This window comes from Carcharodon carcharias, chromosome 22 (genome assembly GCF_017639515.1).
Source record: "Carcharodon carcharias isolate sCarCar2 chromosome 22, sCarCar2.pri, whole genome shotgun sequence".
NCBI classification, from domain to species: domain Eukaryota; kingdom Metazoa; phylum Chordata; class Chondrichthyes; order Lamniformes; family Lamnidae; genus Carcharodon; species Carcharodon carcharias.
This window is the reverse complement of record NC_054488.1, coordinates 51,348,862-51,365,658: the sequence shown is the minus strand read 5'-3', so window position 1 is coordinate 51,365,658 and position 16,797 is coordinate 51,348,862. Positions and strand designations below refer to the sequence as shown.

At 44.4% G+C, this 16,797-nt stretch overlaps 1 protein-coding gene across 1 annotated transcript in view; it reads right to left on the bottom strand.

Annotated features, from left to right (window-relative positions):
- LOC121293673 (dynein heavy chain 17, axonemal-like) overlaps positions 1-16,797 on the bottom strand; it is a 729,083-nt gene that overhangs the window by 675,628 nt on the left and 36,658 nt on the right. Inside the window, exon 3 of the mRNA XM_041216840.1 lies at positions 6,044-6,236. Within this exon, the coding sequence (XP_041072774.1) occupies positions 6,044-6,236 (193 nt within the window). The remainder of the gene's footprint in view (positions 1-6,043; positions 6,237-16,797) is intronic.

Sequence of the window (16,797 nt, the reverse complement as noted above, 5' to 3'; positions counted from 1 at the left end):
CCACATTTCCCCTCTAACATTTGACTCCCTTGTTAGTTAAGAATCTATCTACCTCTGCCTTAAAAATACTCATTGACCTTGTCTCCACTGCCTTTTGAGGAAGAGAGTTCCAAAGATTCATGATCCTCTGAGAGAAAAAGAAATCTTCTCATCTCCATCTTAAATAGGACATCCCTTATTTTTAAAACCCCCTATTTCTAGTCTCCCACAATGTGAAGCATCCTTTCAGCATCCACCCTGTCAAGCCCCCTCAGGATCATATATGTTTCAATAAGATCATCTCTCATTCTTCTAAACTCCAATGGATAAATGCCCAGCCTGTCCAACCTCCCCTTGTAAGATAACCACCCGCCCCATTCCAGGTATCAATTGAGTGAACTTTCTCTGAACTGCTTCTAATGCGTTTATATCCTTTCTTAAATAAGGAAACCAAAACAGTACATAGTACTCTAGATGTGGTCTCACCAACGCCCTGTGCAACTGTAGCAAAACATTCCTACATTTATATACATTCCCTTTGCAATGAACGACAACATTCCATTTGCCCTCCTAATCACTTGCTGTACCTGCGTACTGATTTTTCCTGATTCATGTGCCAGGACACCCAGATCCTTCTCTACATCAGAGTTCTGCAACCTCTCTTCATTTAAATAATATGCTGCTTTTCTATTCTTCCTGCCAAGGTGGACAAGTTCACACTTTCCTACATTATACTCCATCTGCCAAATGTTTACCCACTCACTTAACTTTATAGGTCCCTTTACAGACTCCTTATGCCGACCTCACAACTTACTTTTCTACCTATCATTGTGTCATCAGCTAATATAGCAACCATACATTCGGCCTCTTCATCTAAGTCATTGTAAGTTCTACTAGCTGTCATGGTGGCTTTTGAACCCACTCATCCAGAGGATTAGCCGAGGTCTCTGGATCACTAGATCAGTGACATTACAACTATGCTACCATCTCCCCCAGTTTCTTGGTCCTCCTTTGATGAATTCTAAAATGTTTCCAATCCTCAGGCTTACTACATTTTTGGCCACTTTATATGCCTCTTCTTTTTATCTAATGCATTCTTTAATTTCTCTTGTTGGCCATGGTTGCATCACTTTTCCTGTTGGGTTTGTGTTCTGTAAAGGAATGTATATTTGTTGTAAATTATATATTAATTCCTTAAATGCTAGCCATTGCCTGCCTAGCATCATACTTTTTAAGGCAGTTTCCCAATCTACCACCGCCAGCTTGCCTCTCATACCGTCGTAATTTCCTTTGAGACCCTAGCTTCAGATTGAACTACATCTCTTTCAAACATAATGCAAAATTCTTTCATACTGTGGCCACTCTTTCCTAAAGGCTCCTTTACGAGATTATTAATCAGCCCTTCTCATTATACAATACTAGATCTAAAATGGCCTGTTCTCTAGTTGGTTCCTCAACATACTGTTCTAGGAAACCACTTCATGTACATTCCAAGAATTCGACCTCCACAGCAGTGCAAGTTAGGTTTGCCCAGTCTATATGTAGGTTAAAGTCCCCCATGGTCAATTCTTGTTACATGCAACTTTAATTTGCTGCTTTATACCATGCCCTATAGTACCACTGCTGTTGCGTGGCCTATAAACAACAATTACCAACATTTGCCACTGCTTGCTGGTTCTTAGCTCCACCCAAACTGATTCTACATCTTGATCATCCGATCTAAGATCCTCTCTCACTAATGTACTGATCACAGCCTTTATTAAAAGCGCTAGCCCACCTCCTTTTCCTTTTTGCCTATCCTTCTTAAATTTCAAATACCCTTGAACATTCAGTTCTCAGCCTTGGTCACCCTGCATGCACATCTCTGTAATGGCTATAAGATCATACTGCTATTTGTGCCATCAATTCATCTACCTTGTTTCTAATGCTAAATGTATTCAGGTAGAGAGCCTTCAATGCTGACTTTTAACATTTTTCTGTACTTTGATCCTATTTGATGTTGGCCTTTGTTTCTGTTTGTTTCTGCTGTCTTTCAATTTTTCGTACTAATTTTCTTCCTAGTATTACCAGCTTTGTTTCTCTCCAATCTTAATTCCCTCTCAGGTTCCCATCCTCTTGCCAAGCTAGTTTAAACTCTCCCCAGCAGCACTAGCAAATCTCCCTGCGAGGATATTGGTCCCTGTCCTCCTTCTACAGGTCCCACCTGCCCCAGAATTGGTCCTAATGCCTCAGAAAACTAAAGCCCTCTCTCCTGCAACATTTTTCCAGCCATGCATTCATTTGCTATATCCTCCTATTTCTGTACTCACTAGCACCTGGCACTGGGAGTAAACCTGAGAGTATTACCTTTGAAGTCTTGCTGTTAATCTCTTTCTTAGCTCCCTAAAATCTGCTTTCAGCACCTCATCCCTTTCTCTACCTATGTTGTTTGTACCGATGTTGACCACGACACCTGGCTGTTCATCTTCCCAATGAGAATCTCAGCTGCTCCATCACACCCTTGATCCTGGCACCAGGGCGGCAACATACCATTCTGGAGTCATGCCTACGGCCGCAGAAATGCCTGACTGTTCCCTTAGCTATTGAATCCCCATACCACTACTGCTCTTCTGCTCTTCTTCCTCCCCTCCTGTGCAGCTGACCCACCTATGGTGCCACAGGCTTCACTCAGTCTGCAGTACTCTGAACCATCGCCTTCGTTGAACCATTGTTGGTACCATCAACATACAGGGAGCAGGCATCGAGGTCCTACTGTAAGATTTTCAGGAACTAGAGAGGAAGTTTAAAAAGTAGGACTTAAAATGTAGTAATCTCTGATTACTCCTAGTGCCACGTGCTAGAGTCAATGTGTGGCTTGAAGCATGGTGCAAGAGGGAGGGCTTCAGGTTCTTGGGGCATCAGGACCAGTGGTAGGGCAAAAAGGCACCTATTCAAAACAGCTAGGTTGCACTTCAATAGGACAAGGACCTTGCAGGAAGGTTCACTAGTTTGGTTGGAGAGGGTTTAAATTAAATTTGCAGTGGGATGGACACCAGCATATATAGAAGCAGGAAAGAGGAATAAGATGCATAACATTCGAATACTAGGCAGTCCTAAAGAAGGGAATAGTTCCGTATTAAATAAGGGCAGACTAAGTTGAAATAGTAAGTTATTAGGTAGGTTCATGCAACAAGCAATTATGATCTGGAATGCACTGCCTGGGAGTGTAGTAGAGGTAGGTTCAATTGAAGCATTGAAGAGGAGATTGGATTATTATCTGCAAAGGAAGAATGTGTGAGGAGAAGGTGGTGAAGTGGCACTGGATGAATTGCTCATTCAGAGAACCAGTGCAGACACGATGGGCCAAATGGCCTCCTCTTGTGCCATAGCAATTCTGTGATTCTATTCCCTTCAGTTACTCCATGGGGTAACAAAATTTCACATTCTTTAGGAAAAGAAGTTTTGCCTGAATTCCCTACTGATTACTAACTTATATTAAATCCCCCAATTTTTGACCCACCCTACCAAGTGAAAATATCTTCTCAACGTCTACATACAATAATATCTTTTTTAGGTCCGAAGTGAGTGAACTTGTATTTCTCAGTGTTGAAGTGTATCTGGCAAATTTTTGCTCATTTACTTCATCTAACAATGTCCCTTTAACAACCTTCTGGTCCCATCTACACTACTCATTCATTGTTTCATCTTAGAGTCATCAGTAAACTTAGATATATGGCTCCCAATTCCTTCATTTAGGTCATTTATAAATATATATTTTAAAACTGAGATCCCAGCACAGATCCCTGGGTACACCAACAGAGAAGAAAGAATGTCAGTGACTTTGTAGCTCTAGTTTCTGATATATATGGCATAACTGAATAGCTGGAGTTATGTGGAGACAGCATGTGAAGTTGGCAGCATTGGTAGGTGTGTGAGGGTGAGATGGAATTTCTAGATGTTAGGCCTGAGCCATGAGTGCTAGGAAGCGCTGCTGGGTGAGTGATGGATTGAGCAGCATGAGAGGTTGGTAGTGTAAAGAATTGGAGATGTCATATGAAGATTCATGATCACCCATGAAGGTGATTACATTTCTTATGGGACTACTGCCTCAGTTCCAGGCTCTGGGAGTTGACCTCCCTGGCCACCTGCTCCCACTTCCTTCTCAGGGTCATTCTTGTGGGTCTGATAGCACTCTATGGATTCATCGCATCGCTCCTCCTGCCCACCTCCACGACTATTGCCTCCAGCCCCACATCCATCATCCTGGAAGCCACACTAGCCCTGATGTTCCATTTTCTATTTTTTAAATTCCCTTTAAGAAGGACAGCCTGCTTTTAAGAAGAGCAGGATGCACCACATGATCTCAGAATAATGCTGCTCAGATCCCTGTTGAGCGCAGAGGAAGCTGGCAATGGCGCAGAGAAAGCCAGCCGCGCTGGAGCTCTTTAACCGAACACTACCACCGGGTAAATGAGGTGGGAACTCTAAGTTGTAGCAGTCCGCCTCCAATGGAACCAACACAATCAGGTTGTGGGATTGTGATGTCCACATGCAAAACAATGATGCAAACAAATTTTTAGGCACATGTGTTTGACAACAGGAAGAGTTCCAATCCTTCAATGTTCAGCTGGACTGTGACCACGGCAATGAATAATGCAGATCTGTGCCCAGTTTCCCAGCAATAATCCTACTGTGCCGATCCTCAAATACTCCCACTACCCCATCATTGAATCATAAGAGGGGCTCTAATCTGGAGTAGCCCCTTTGCACCTGATTCATGACTCATGCCAGGAACGCTATCACAAATGCAGAGGTCCAATACAATGAGAGAGGCATGCTAAAACCAAAGCTCTTATTGAGCAAACCATAGGTGTCTCCAGCCAATCCATTAAGTCCTGAATGGTTCCAATCTGGTGCAATCCTGCAGTATAGCCACGAGTGAGTCTCCAGGTTGGTGGTCATTTGCTGTATGCTACACAATTATGTCAACACTGTGGGTGCACCTACACCATATGGGCTGCAGCGGTTCAAGAAGGCAGCTCACCACCACCTTCTCAAGGGCAATTAGGGGTGGGCAATAAATGCTACCTAGCCAGCGGTGCCCACATCCTGTGAAAGAATATGTAAAAAAAAATTCAGAGGTACCAAGCCTTGCTGCTACAGAAGGAAGGTATGCAAGATGAAGAAGGGGGTGAATAAAAGGACAACAAAGAAGACCAGGTCAAACATTGCTGCCAACCGCATGAACAAAGGCAACAAATTATTGAGGAATGAATCTCAAAAGCAAATCCTCTGCCCAGCACACCAATAATTCTGCCATTTGGCCCATTCCTTCAACATACCTTCTGAATGTTTATATACTTCAATCCCATGATTTTCTTCTTGCATAATTATGAACATGAAAATCATCATCAATACGAAACAAGATTAACCTCTTTATTTGGTCAGCTCATTCAATCTTTTGTGGCTCAATGCGCCTGCTATTAATAACCTCTGTACACTGCCACAAAGCAGCTTGGTGAAATTTTTTCCTGTCTTTAAATATTGTCAGGAACACTGGATATTCAAGCTCTGGATATGGCAAGGTATCAATCAATAGTGGGACTAGTACTGCCAGCCTGCTTGTTTAATGATCATAAAGCCTAGAAGATACAACGGACACAATATTTTATCTCACAAATTACATACTCTTAATTGCTCACTACATTTGGTAAGCCATACATAATCCTGTAATGCATGAGTGCACTGATAGAGCATACCATCACTTAATTGGTCTATATCCTTCCTCTTACACAACTACAAACATGAAAATCAACATTAATGAAAAATAAATATAGCCTCTTGGCCAGACCATTGAACTTCTATATCAAATTGTTGTTAATTTTCATACTTGTAGGCAAGCTGGGCAGATTTGATCCTATTAATATTTTATAATAGCATCTCAATTATATACATAATTCTAAAGTAACCAATGTTGCTACAGTTTAAAGCGCACTGTAAAATTTGTAGTAAGACATGAATTTTCTAATCAAATTACTGTTTTATCATTTTTTACTGTCTTACAATGCATAATTTTTATGAGTACCTGTTCATGAAGGCATTTTAGATCCTTCAGTCTTAAGTCCCAGAAATCAATCTCTTCTCTAGGCAAAGGGTTTAAGCCATCCAGCAAAGCTTGTGCTGAATCCTTGTTTAATACATCTTTAACTTGATGTGTCCAATCAATGACTACAGATTCAATAGCATGTAAAGTGGCACCATCTACTTGAATGGTTGAGCTGGAATTTTAAAAAAAAGACATTAGATTGCATATGGTTTATCATTGTCACTGTGCAGCAATTTCAATACAGAGCATGGTACAACGATTAGTTGATAACCTTAGTTCCTGTAACCAAAAGGTGTTCATTTCCCCGGAGCTTGATGCCGGGCTTGAAGGAGGGGGACCGGGAAAATAATAGGGAGTTGCAAAGAGACAGCTCCCCAATGCATTCCCACAGCAGTAACTGTGTTGGTCTTCCAGCGCAAAGAGTTGTCCCCGACCAAGTGTTGCAGACTGGCACATTCCAAGGTCCAGGACTATGTGCTGAGGGACACGCTAAAGCTTGGAGTAGTAGCCACAAATGTACAATGGGGACAGGTCGCTGTCTAAAACCTTTCTGCCACAGTGCACCGAGGGGCTGGGAACTGTTGAGAGCCCTTCGGGCTGTACAGCTCAAAACGAATGTATGCAGTGAATACTAATTGTATTGTAATTGAATTGAAGCAACTCAGAGTGCAACATGATGTATGTTGATAACTCCAATACCATTGTCTGATTGTCTGCATTGACCATATTGAAATGATTGTAATATTCATTGATTGTATTGATGATCCATGTGTAAAAATTGAATCTGACTGTACTTTTGTGACGGTGATTTTGAAATGTTCTTCCAGATATTTTATGAATAAAGTATATTTTTCAAAAGAAAAAAATTCCCACAGCAGTAACTGACCGTACTTAAACAGCCCATGCTTGCAAAACTCAGAACAAAGTGCAGTAGCAGGCAGGAAAAAAGATTTTTTAACCCACTGGTCGTATTGGCAGCTTTTCACACTGTATTGTCCCATTCCTGGCACATCCCACCTCATTAATTTTGCATTCATGGGGAACACACCAGTTCTCTGGCAGGCAGGCTTCGATTAGCCCGCCACACTGTTACCTCAGCACTTCCTCACTTCAGGCGCCATATTCAAAGTGCACCAGAGCGCATGCCTACTTCATGTCCTCAGGCCAGGACTGCTCCAGGCAACTGATGACCTCTAAAGCAGACAGCAGCACCCCCAATTTAATGATACCCTCTGGGGTGCCTGTTGGGCACAGTGGAAGGCTGTCGCCATATCCTCTACTCCCACTTTGGCCACAGGAGGTCCATTGGAGTCACCAATCCAGCCTGGCAGGCGGTGGCAGCAGCGGCCAATGCCAGCAGAGAATTGGTCAGCTATCCAGTGCAGGAAGGGGATGAATGCTCTCATCCAAGTCAACCACCTCATCATTCTCAATTCTAACACTCACAAGCCAATCACACATCCACAGGGATCGCACACCTCAAAGGGACATCATCACTAACTCTCACACACACCCTCACCATCTCCAGCAGGCTCAGATCCTCTCGACCTCGCATCCTCATCCCGACCATGGCACCGCTCACCATATAAACATTCCATGCAGTGCTCACATTCTCTACATCTGATTTCACGCAGGAGAAGCTGGCTCACAACAGTAGGGAGAGGTTCCAGATTGGGGGTGGAGTGGTCCACATTAGGCCCTTCACTCACTTTGAGGAGCGTGTCATCACACTGACTGGTGAGGACATGGACCGTGCCTGCGGCAACAGTGACATTGGTGGCGAACACCCACGTGAGGATCCTGCACCCATCATCCCTCTCTCAGCGCAACTATGAGTGCTCCCTCTCCTGCTTTTGATTCTGCTGCCACGCACTAATTATCTCTACTTTGGTTCACAGGAAGCTCTGCCAAGCGATCAACACCCTCAGCCAGCCAGTCCTTCAGCTCCATCCAGGTCCTCATCTCCAGCCAGGAGGTCACCTCCTCCATTGAAGATCTGGAAATAAGCAACCTGGAAGACCCATCACAGCACTTACTCACACCCTCCACCAGCGCTGAGAGACATACCTTGGTAAAACGATCTTGATCGAGAGCAGGCTCGGGTTCTTAATCTGGTGGTCACCACACAGACATGTGCCTGCAGCAGGAGGACACAGATTCAGCCGAGATCCCCGGTGCTTGGAGGGCTGCTGGGGAACAGGCATCTGAGAGGTCCGAGTCAGATGATGAACCTCTGGATTTGGTCTTCAAACTTCCTGGAGAGTCAGCAGAAGGCCGAGGAACATCACACAAAGCTTTTGGAAGACCTCAACAGAGTGGCACGCAAGTCAGAGGAATGCATACGCCTGCTCTCTGATGAAGTGGTGTCCACATGTGCATGTATAGAGCTCTCCATGGGAAGGATGGTGGACGCCATGGAGACCCTGGTCCAGTAGAACATGGAAATGCGCACAGATTTGCACTCCATCGCGGTAGCCATGGGTGAGTTCCTGCACTGGCAATGTGAAGGGGAAATGGAGAATCTCGATGTTCCTCTCGGTGGTCCTTCCCCTCAAGGAGTCAGGCCAGAGCCCTTGGATACCTGAAGGGAGGAGGGGCAACAGCTGGACTCTCCTGGATCATCCACGCATGAATCCCAGAAGCTGTCCTCTCTCTCCTAATTCACTTTGCTTGTGACCCCTTCAAGCTCGTCCTCTGTCACCACAGAGAGAGCTGGCCCACAGGAGGACAGCCAAAGCAAGCCAGGGCCCTCAAGGCCTTGGGTCTCCAGAAGAAGACTCACACCGAAGCCATCAGAAGCAACAAGGCCAACCATTGCACAGGTTGTCTCCACCTCTGCTGCAGAAGTCAAGGGAGCATATAGAAGAAGAGGTAGGTCTAGAAAAGTTAAGAATTTCTGATCACAAGTGGTTGCACGGGTGAACACATTTTGTTACTTAATAATCTGAAAATATATTCACTTTCACTGAATAATGTGTAATGGTGTCTTTCAGCTTCATCTACAGGCTTCGCGAGTCCTTCCCCCGCATCCCCCCCACTAGTAGTTCAGCTACACGCAGCCAGGCCATAAGTGATTTTGGAGGGAGAAGTGACCAAGTAATACTGTTTCCCTCGGCTTGGCAGGAGAGCTCCTGTGAAATGTATCTGTATATGCTCCCATGGGCCCCTTGGTCGAGGCTGATAGTGCTGCACACGTCAGGCACTGCTGGCAATATTTGGCAATGTTTCTTCCCATTCCCTGCCACGACTAGCACCTGCCCATCCTTCCTTATATAGCTTCTCTCCCATGGTGGGTGATTCTGTGGTATATTTTCATGAGGTTCTGTTGTATAAAGCAGGGCACTACTACTGTTGTATAAAGCAGGGCACTACTACCTTTCCTCCCTTTCGCCAAATTCCATCTGTGACTTTGTCTGTCTGTTATTTTTCCCACTGACTTCTCTCTTCTCCCTCCACGTCTCTGTGTAAATCAGCCATATTCACCCCCTCAAGTCCAACTGCTACTGGGGCCACCAGGTACTCCGGACTGGTTGCCCCAGCCTCCTTAGCTGCTGCATCCTCCCATTAGTTGCCCAATTCAATGGGGTCCACCACCTTCTGGTGAGCCTTGACCTTTATTAGTGGTAGCTTCGCAGCCTCCACTAGTTCCTATCTATCGCTTCATGTTGTGTGCATCCTCCTCATGATGTAACGACTCCAAGCAACCACATAATCATGCACTATCCCAAAAACACAAGTACTATCGGTACAAATATTAGCTCTTTTCCCATCCACCATATACAAGGCTCTTTTAATGCTATCAACTCCGCTACTTGGACTGAAAGGTCTCCTGTTAGTCTACCCCTGTCCAAGATCCATCCTTCTCCATCGACAACAGCCCATCCAGTACAGGAGATCCCATCCATGTATCTGCAGGACCCAAGTATGAACATGTCTACATCTTCAATTCATTTTCCCTCAGAGTCCCCGGGCTTTCTTCATCTATCTCCCACAGACAATTATGTTCTAGTTCAATTACATGTTCCTCCCTTCTAACAATAAGCCCTCTGCTGGATTGACCCTAGAGTCGCAAATTATTACGACTGATTTGTCCTTTGGTAATAGCATGACTTCCCATGCTGCTTGCCTACTATCTGACACAGTTCTCAGCTTCCTGTGTTGATCAATTCCACTATAGTGTGTTTCATGTGCAATATCAATTCCTCAGTCATTACTATGGGTTCACAGGCCTTCAGTGACCATGACGCTACGCATTGGGGCATCCCACTTGCCATGGGGGATTGCCTTGTTGAAAAGTACCCTACTGGCCTCATCCAATCTCCGTGTTCCTGAGCCAGTACTGTGCTGTAAAATCCTCCCGCACTTCTTTTCTGGTCCAATATCTCCTGCTGCTGTCTCACTTCGGACCTCAATTCCCTAAGCTGTCTACACAACTCTACAATGCACCTTCTTATCCTATCTTTCAATGGCTCAGTACCTTCAATTCCAGTGGCTGTTCTCCCTGGGAGCTGCTTAACTCTGCATGTGATCATGGTGTTAATCCTGTGGTCTTACTTTTTGTAGCTCACAGGCACATTAATATAGTCAGTAATACATCTATTTAGCCTTTTCCCAGTTTTTCCTTTACCTGTATCCATCTTGTGGTAAATTGTTGTTAAGTATTATTTCTCCTTACCCTTCAATTGCCTCAACTACAGATTCCTTATACTTATATGTTTAAGTTGTTTTTATTCCCTCCGACCATGACCATCCTAAGATTCTCTTGAGGTTAGTTTCTCTATTGCCTTCATCAATTAAAATGTTTCCTTACTCGTTAGTCCATGTTAACTATTCCATGTCAATGGGGATCTGTGTCTTTAGAACTTTGCTATCTATTCCTGTGAGGTTCCAATGTCTCAGGTGATGGTCAGATTATCAAATTCAGTTCTCTTAAAACAGTTTGTATATTGTGTCTTCTTTCCCTAACTCTATCTCCTACACTTAATCATTCCTTCATACCATTTTACACATGCAAGCTACCATCTTATCTCGGTTCAAGTTGTCTGGAGAGACTTTACAATCCAATAAAGTAGTCTCATAACTTTTTTAAAACAGAAATCAAACATTTCTATTTGATTCCAAGCATCAACATGTTTTGCTTCCTTATCTTCTCCTCAAACAACATTTTATTTTCTCAAAGTAACCCACTAGATTGTGTCTGATCTTCTTTCATTTTAGAATTACCCCAGATTCATTAAATCTGCCAAAATTTGGATTTCTGCCAAACTCTGTCAAGGTCTTGAGCTTAACCTTATATTTTGGGAACAAACTTACACATACAAAAAGCTGGCAGCATTTGAATTAGTGTCAATTGTTGTCAAACCTTTTAAAATAAAAATTGCTTTTTGAAGACTTTATCAGGTATCAACTGTCAAATTTTTAAACTTTGTAAGAACTATAATTTATACTATTCTCATGTGTATAAATTTGTATCCAGATTAAAAATCCCACATGTTTATCAACACATATTCTTTATCTTGGATAGCATCCCAGTTATTCAAAAGTAGCCTGCTAAATTACACTGTACTTTCCACATTTCAAGATTGTCCCAAATTCAAACAGTGCTGTGGGGATGCAGATTTCCTTTCCTATTTAATTCATCTCTTCAAAAGAAACCCCTTTTTATCGATAGGAACCACCCAGATTGTGTGTTTATGCCTTTTGGTTTTCCTAGAATCCTTTTACATTTCAGGTAGTTTTTTTTTTGCAAAGGCCGATTCATTTCAAACAAAGGAAAGCCCTGTTTTATCTTTACAATACATTGAAATTGCGATTTTGCCGGAAATCTCAACTCGAACCTTATACTCAAACCATTGGAATGTATGAGTATACTTTTCTTTTAATCTAATCTGAGGCTTTTGACTCTAAAGTGCTGAACTCCACACACAAATGACAATTTAGGAAAGAAAACACATTAAAGCTCACAAACAAATGCTTCCTTGCAAACAAACACACATATGTATATAAAGGTATGTATTTCCATTCTCATAACATTGAACTTAATGATTTAAAACTTTCATACTCTAAACAAAACTTCATGTAGCAGTCGGGGGGACGGTGGGAAATAAAGGGACGTTGGAGGCTTCACCTACAGGGACAATCAAACCAACTGAAGCTCACATTTCCTCTGTTCCTGTATGCCATTGCTCATTAACCCCTTCTAGGGATACCCCTCTCTCCTTCTCTCTCTCCAGCATAAACAGCTCTTGTGACTTAGATCAATTCATTTTTAAGTAATTTACCAAAAATTCAGTGGGGCACGTTTCAGGTCCCACTCATCCTTCCGCACTGTCTTAATAATTTTCTGCTATAAGCATCGTGATGGAGCCCTCCAACCCCCAGTCAAGGTCAATGGTGCTCTCTTTCTCCTAGTTCCCTGATTGCATTTTTTTTTTATTCATTCTCCGCACGGATGCAACCAGTGCGGTCTTCTATTACAGCCCATACATGGATACGACCAGCACGGATTTGGCTATCTTTCAGCCCCTGCGTGGATACCACCAGTGCGGATTTGGCTACGGCCCCTGCGTGGATTTGACCTTTCGTTAGCGACCTCTCTTCTCTCAGCGCTTCCTGTACTGAGTTCTCCTTTAGATTCTTTGATACTCGACCAGACCATCTTTGGGTCGGCTTGCTACACTAACAATGGGTGGTAAATATACTATACTCACCCGTTTTGCAGTGCTGCTCCAATGGGTCCGAGATGAGTATCCTGCTGACTATGCCAGATTGTTGTGGTGCCTTCTCAGAATTGACCACAGGAGACTCAGATACAGTTTAACAATCGTTTTATTGAAGCGAATGCAGGGAGAGTCTGCCTTAGACCAGCTAAAACAGAAGTCTACTGATTACAGGAAAACTATCTTTTTTATACAGTTAGTTACATTGCATTATTCAAATTCCAATCTTGTCAATACATAATCACATAATAAGCAGATGTCCCCAGTCCCAGGTACATATCTTTTTCTTACCCAACCTAGGCCTCTTTATCTCGTTCTAGCCTGATCCTGCTTGTCTTTAACTTATGTGTTTATCCTCATCACCCCCGCAACAACCCCCCAACCCCCCCCACTTTTTGTCTCCCATCTAGTTAATCCCTTGTGATCTCCAAAGTCTTTCTGGAGAGTTCTGCTAATATCAGCCCTATGGTGTACAAGGTTCACCTGGAGAATTCTGCTGACCTTTGGTTTTACAAATAGAAGTCCCTGTTTACACAGGGCTTTTTGGAGCCTCATGCAAGCATTCTCCCACGCACATGGAGCATTCCTCCATCACACTCATCTCAATGTCCTGGACATTTTCAATGTTGCCTGCTGGCGTTCTTTTTCAGTTGCCCATCTGAACTGACTGGCATCTCCGCCTACCCACTGATTATACTGCCATGCAACACCTGTGCCCATGGGGCTCCGCTCACTTTCGATTTTGATAGCCATGGCAGTCATTAAATTTCTCCTCAGCTCCCCCTATCCTTTCCCCTCCCCCAGTCACCCATGTCCTTTCCCCCATCACTGCTGAGCCCCCTGGCATCACCTACTAATGAGAACCTTTTCTTTCCAGGATGTCCAGGTGAATGTGCTCATTCCCTACCTTCCTGAGAATACCACCTTCATCCACATCCCCGAACTCCTCCTTTCCACCCCCAGGGTCCATGTCTGCCTCCAAATCCCCATCAACCACCAATCGCCATTCATTCTACCATTACCATCGCACCCTCACCCTCCCACCCTTCTGACTCACTGCCCCCTCTCATACTCACCATTCCCTCCTACCACACCCACCCTCAGTTCACGCACCAGAAGGCAGTCATTGACTCCACAGACCCCTGCCTTGTATGTTCACCTGTACATCCCCCCTTACTCCCTCCTCTACCCTTACTCCTTTCCCTTTCTTCTCCCCAGACTCCCTCCTCCCCTTGAACTCCTTCCCCCCCGAACTCCTTCCTCCATGCCGAAGTCCTTCCCTCCTCCGAATTCCTTCCCCTCTCTGAACTCCTTCCTTTGTACCTGCCTACCCCTTACACCTACCTTCCCACATGCTGCATTCTCCCCTGTTTCACCCGCCCCCTCCCTCCCAATCACACACCCCCCGACACCTTTGTTACTCCCTAACCTCACTACACCCATCCCGATACACCTTCCTCTCCAAATAAAACCTAGACCTTCCTCTCCCACCAACCCCCCTTTCGGTAAACCATCATCTCTCACTCACAGCTGGACCTTCCTCCCCGCCCCCTCGCTGATCATCTGTAGCAGACCATGGCGTAGACAGTGATGTTATGAAGCAGACTCAACACGTCAACGTAGACTTCCCACCTTACGGGAGCTGCTTCGGGGGGAAGCCATGTCCATCAGATTCCACCAGCACGCAACACGTGTTCTTCCAGGGTCCTGCAGCTGCAGGATTTCAGTATTTTCTTTTCCTCAGATGTCCACAATCTGGGCAAGGCCCTAAAGCTAAGTCCCAACTTCCGCACATCACACTTGTCCATACGTGTTCATGGCTGGCGTGCTTTCCCACTGGCATAACAGTAAATCTGGCATGGGGGAAGGATTCTGGTTGAGCCTTACTTTGCATCCCATTAGCAGGGTCCAAAGCAGATTCATACCAGCCTCCTGTGGGATTGGCATTCCACCATGGCAGACACCATCAGATGATCCTCCTGTGCTTCCACACTGGTGTGAAACCAATTTTTGGCCTTCTCATCACATTGTTGTCATTCCACCCACCCACCATGATGCCCAACACCAATGGAGCTGGAAAATTCTGGCCATAGTGTCTAACACTAGATGTGATTCTGTGATTGGACAGCACTTACTGAACCCGAATATGTTAAAAATTACACTTACAACCAATTTAAGATTACTAGTCGAGCTCACGAAGTGGCTCACTTACCCTTGCTGGAAGCTACATGTGTTCATGTGCAAAGCCCTGTCCTCTGGAAACAGAAAGTCTATGTCCAGGCATTATGCCTTTTTCAATTAAACAAAAGCATGGGGGATAACTGTCCCCTGGTGCTTTCCCCATGGCAACACCACAACCAGAGTTGCATTTTTTGAATTTCAATAAAAGCCTGGGGGAGAACTGTCCCCAAAGCATGTTCCATGGCAATGCCTAGACCAATTAGAGTCCACGTACCATGCTTTCTCATGAAGTATAAATTGCTGTTCCCTTTGAAATTTGGTATTCTTGCACCTGTGCCAATAAATGCAAGATGAAAAGTTTCAACAGCATTCTTCTTTTTTCAACAATATTCAAGTTCTGTACTACTCTCTTTTCCTCCCAAATCCATAGGATGAGTGCATGGAGTCTTGATGTGAGAGATAAAAACAACAGTTTTGAAGATTTCAGCTGGAATGCCATGTGGGCCACAGGCTTTGTCATTTTCTATTCATTTGATTGCTTGTTGCAGCTCTCCCATCAATAGTGGTTTACCCATGGATTCTACCACAAGGATAGCCCGGAGAGTGTCAACTGCCTCTGTGGATTAATGATTGAGCAATTGTTGGAAATGTTCTTTCCAGCAATGTGGCATTATAATCCTTAACAAGAAAGACAACATCCTATGAACGAAGAGCATTCTGTCCATTTGACCTTGGTCTATTCATGCCCCTAGTGGCTTCAAAAAAATTTTGCATGTCATGATGGTCAGCATACTGTTGGATCTTTTGGGCTTTCTCTTCTCAGCAAATGTTCTTTAACTTCCAGGTTTGTCTTTGGGTGTCAGCCTTGAGCTACTGGAATGCTACCTTCTTGATGTGCACTCTTGGGTTGTTCCGCCAAGCAATGAAAGCTCATTTTTGTTCCAGAAGGTCACATGTTTCTGCAATCCAGCCCTGGTGGTGACAACACTTGAAACCAATGGTCTACACACAGGAGTCCAGTACAGCTGGCTTTAATTGATCCCAATTCTGAAAACAAGTTGGACGTGTGAAGATATACCAGATTGGTTATGAGCTGCACTTAAAATTGTTCTCTTTGGTCCAGTTGCTTTAGGGCTGTTACAAAACCCAACCTTAGTGTTGAGCTCAGAGGTCAGGAACTTCAACTTCCAACGGACCTTGGACTTTCTGTGCATGCACAGGCCAGCAGCGGGCTGTACATGCACAGTTCTGCATTTTTATGTTCTTCAGGCCCAGGATAGGCCCAACCCACCGCGCATAAAGCAAAAAGGGTGCAAGAAACCCAGATCAGGTAACCAGGAATGGAGCACCATGAATGACTAGTGTTTAAGACAGGGGACAGGGAGAGAGAGAGGTCCCAAAAAGGTCTAGGTAAGGGACCGAGACAGGGGACAGAAATAGTTAAGTTGAGAAAAAAGAAAGGAGCAGAGAAACAGGCTCCAATTAGAGAAAGGTCTATGGGGATCAGACTTTAAGTAAAGTGGGCTCAGAAGAAGCCCTGAATATCCAAGAGGGCAGCCAAAGATTGGTGACTCCATGCTGTGGGCCTTTGGAGTAAAAGGTACCCACTTTGGAGCAATAGTGTTCTGCTCAGTGTGGCCGAAGATCTGAAATTGTGCTTGCGAGTTGCTGCTTCAGTGTAGACTCAGGAATCTGGGTGGCGGGGGGGGTGACACAGAATCTCAGTAGATGAGACTGAAAACTGCGCCGTTGTCAATGCCATCCGAGTCTGGTAATTGAAGAAGGCTCAGGAGAAGGCCTGAAGATCCAAGAAGGCAACAGAAGGTTGGTGTC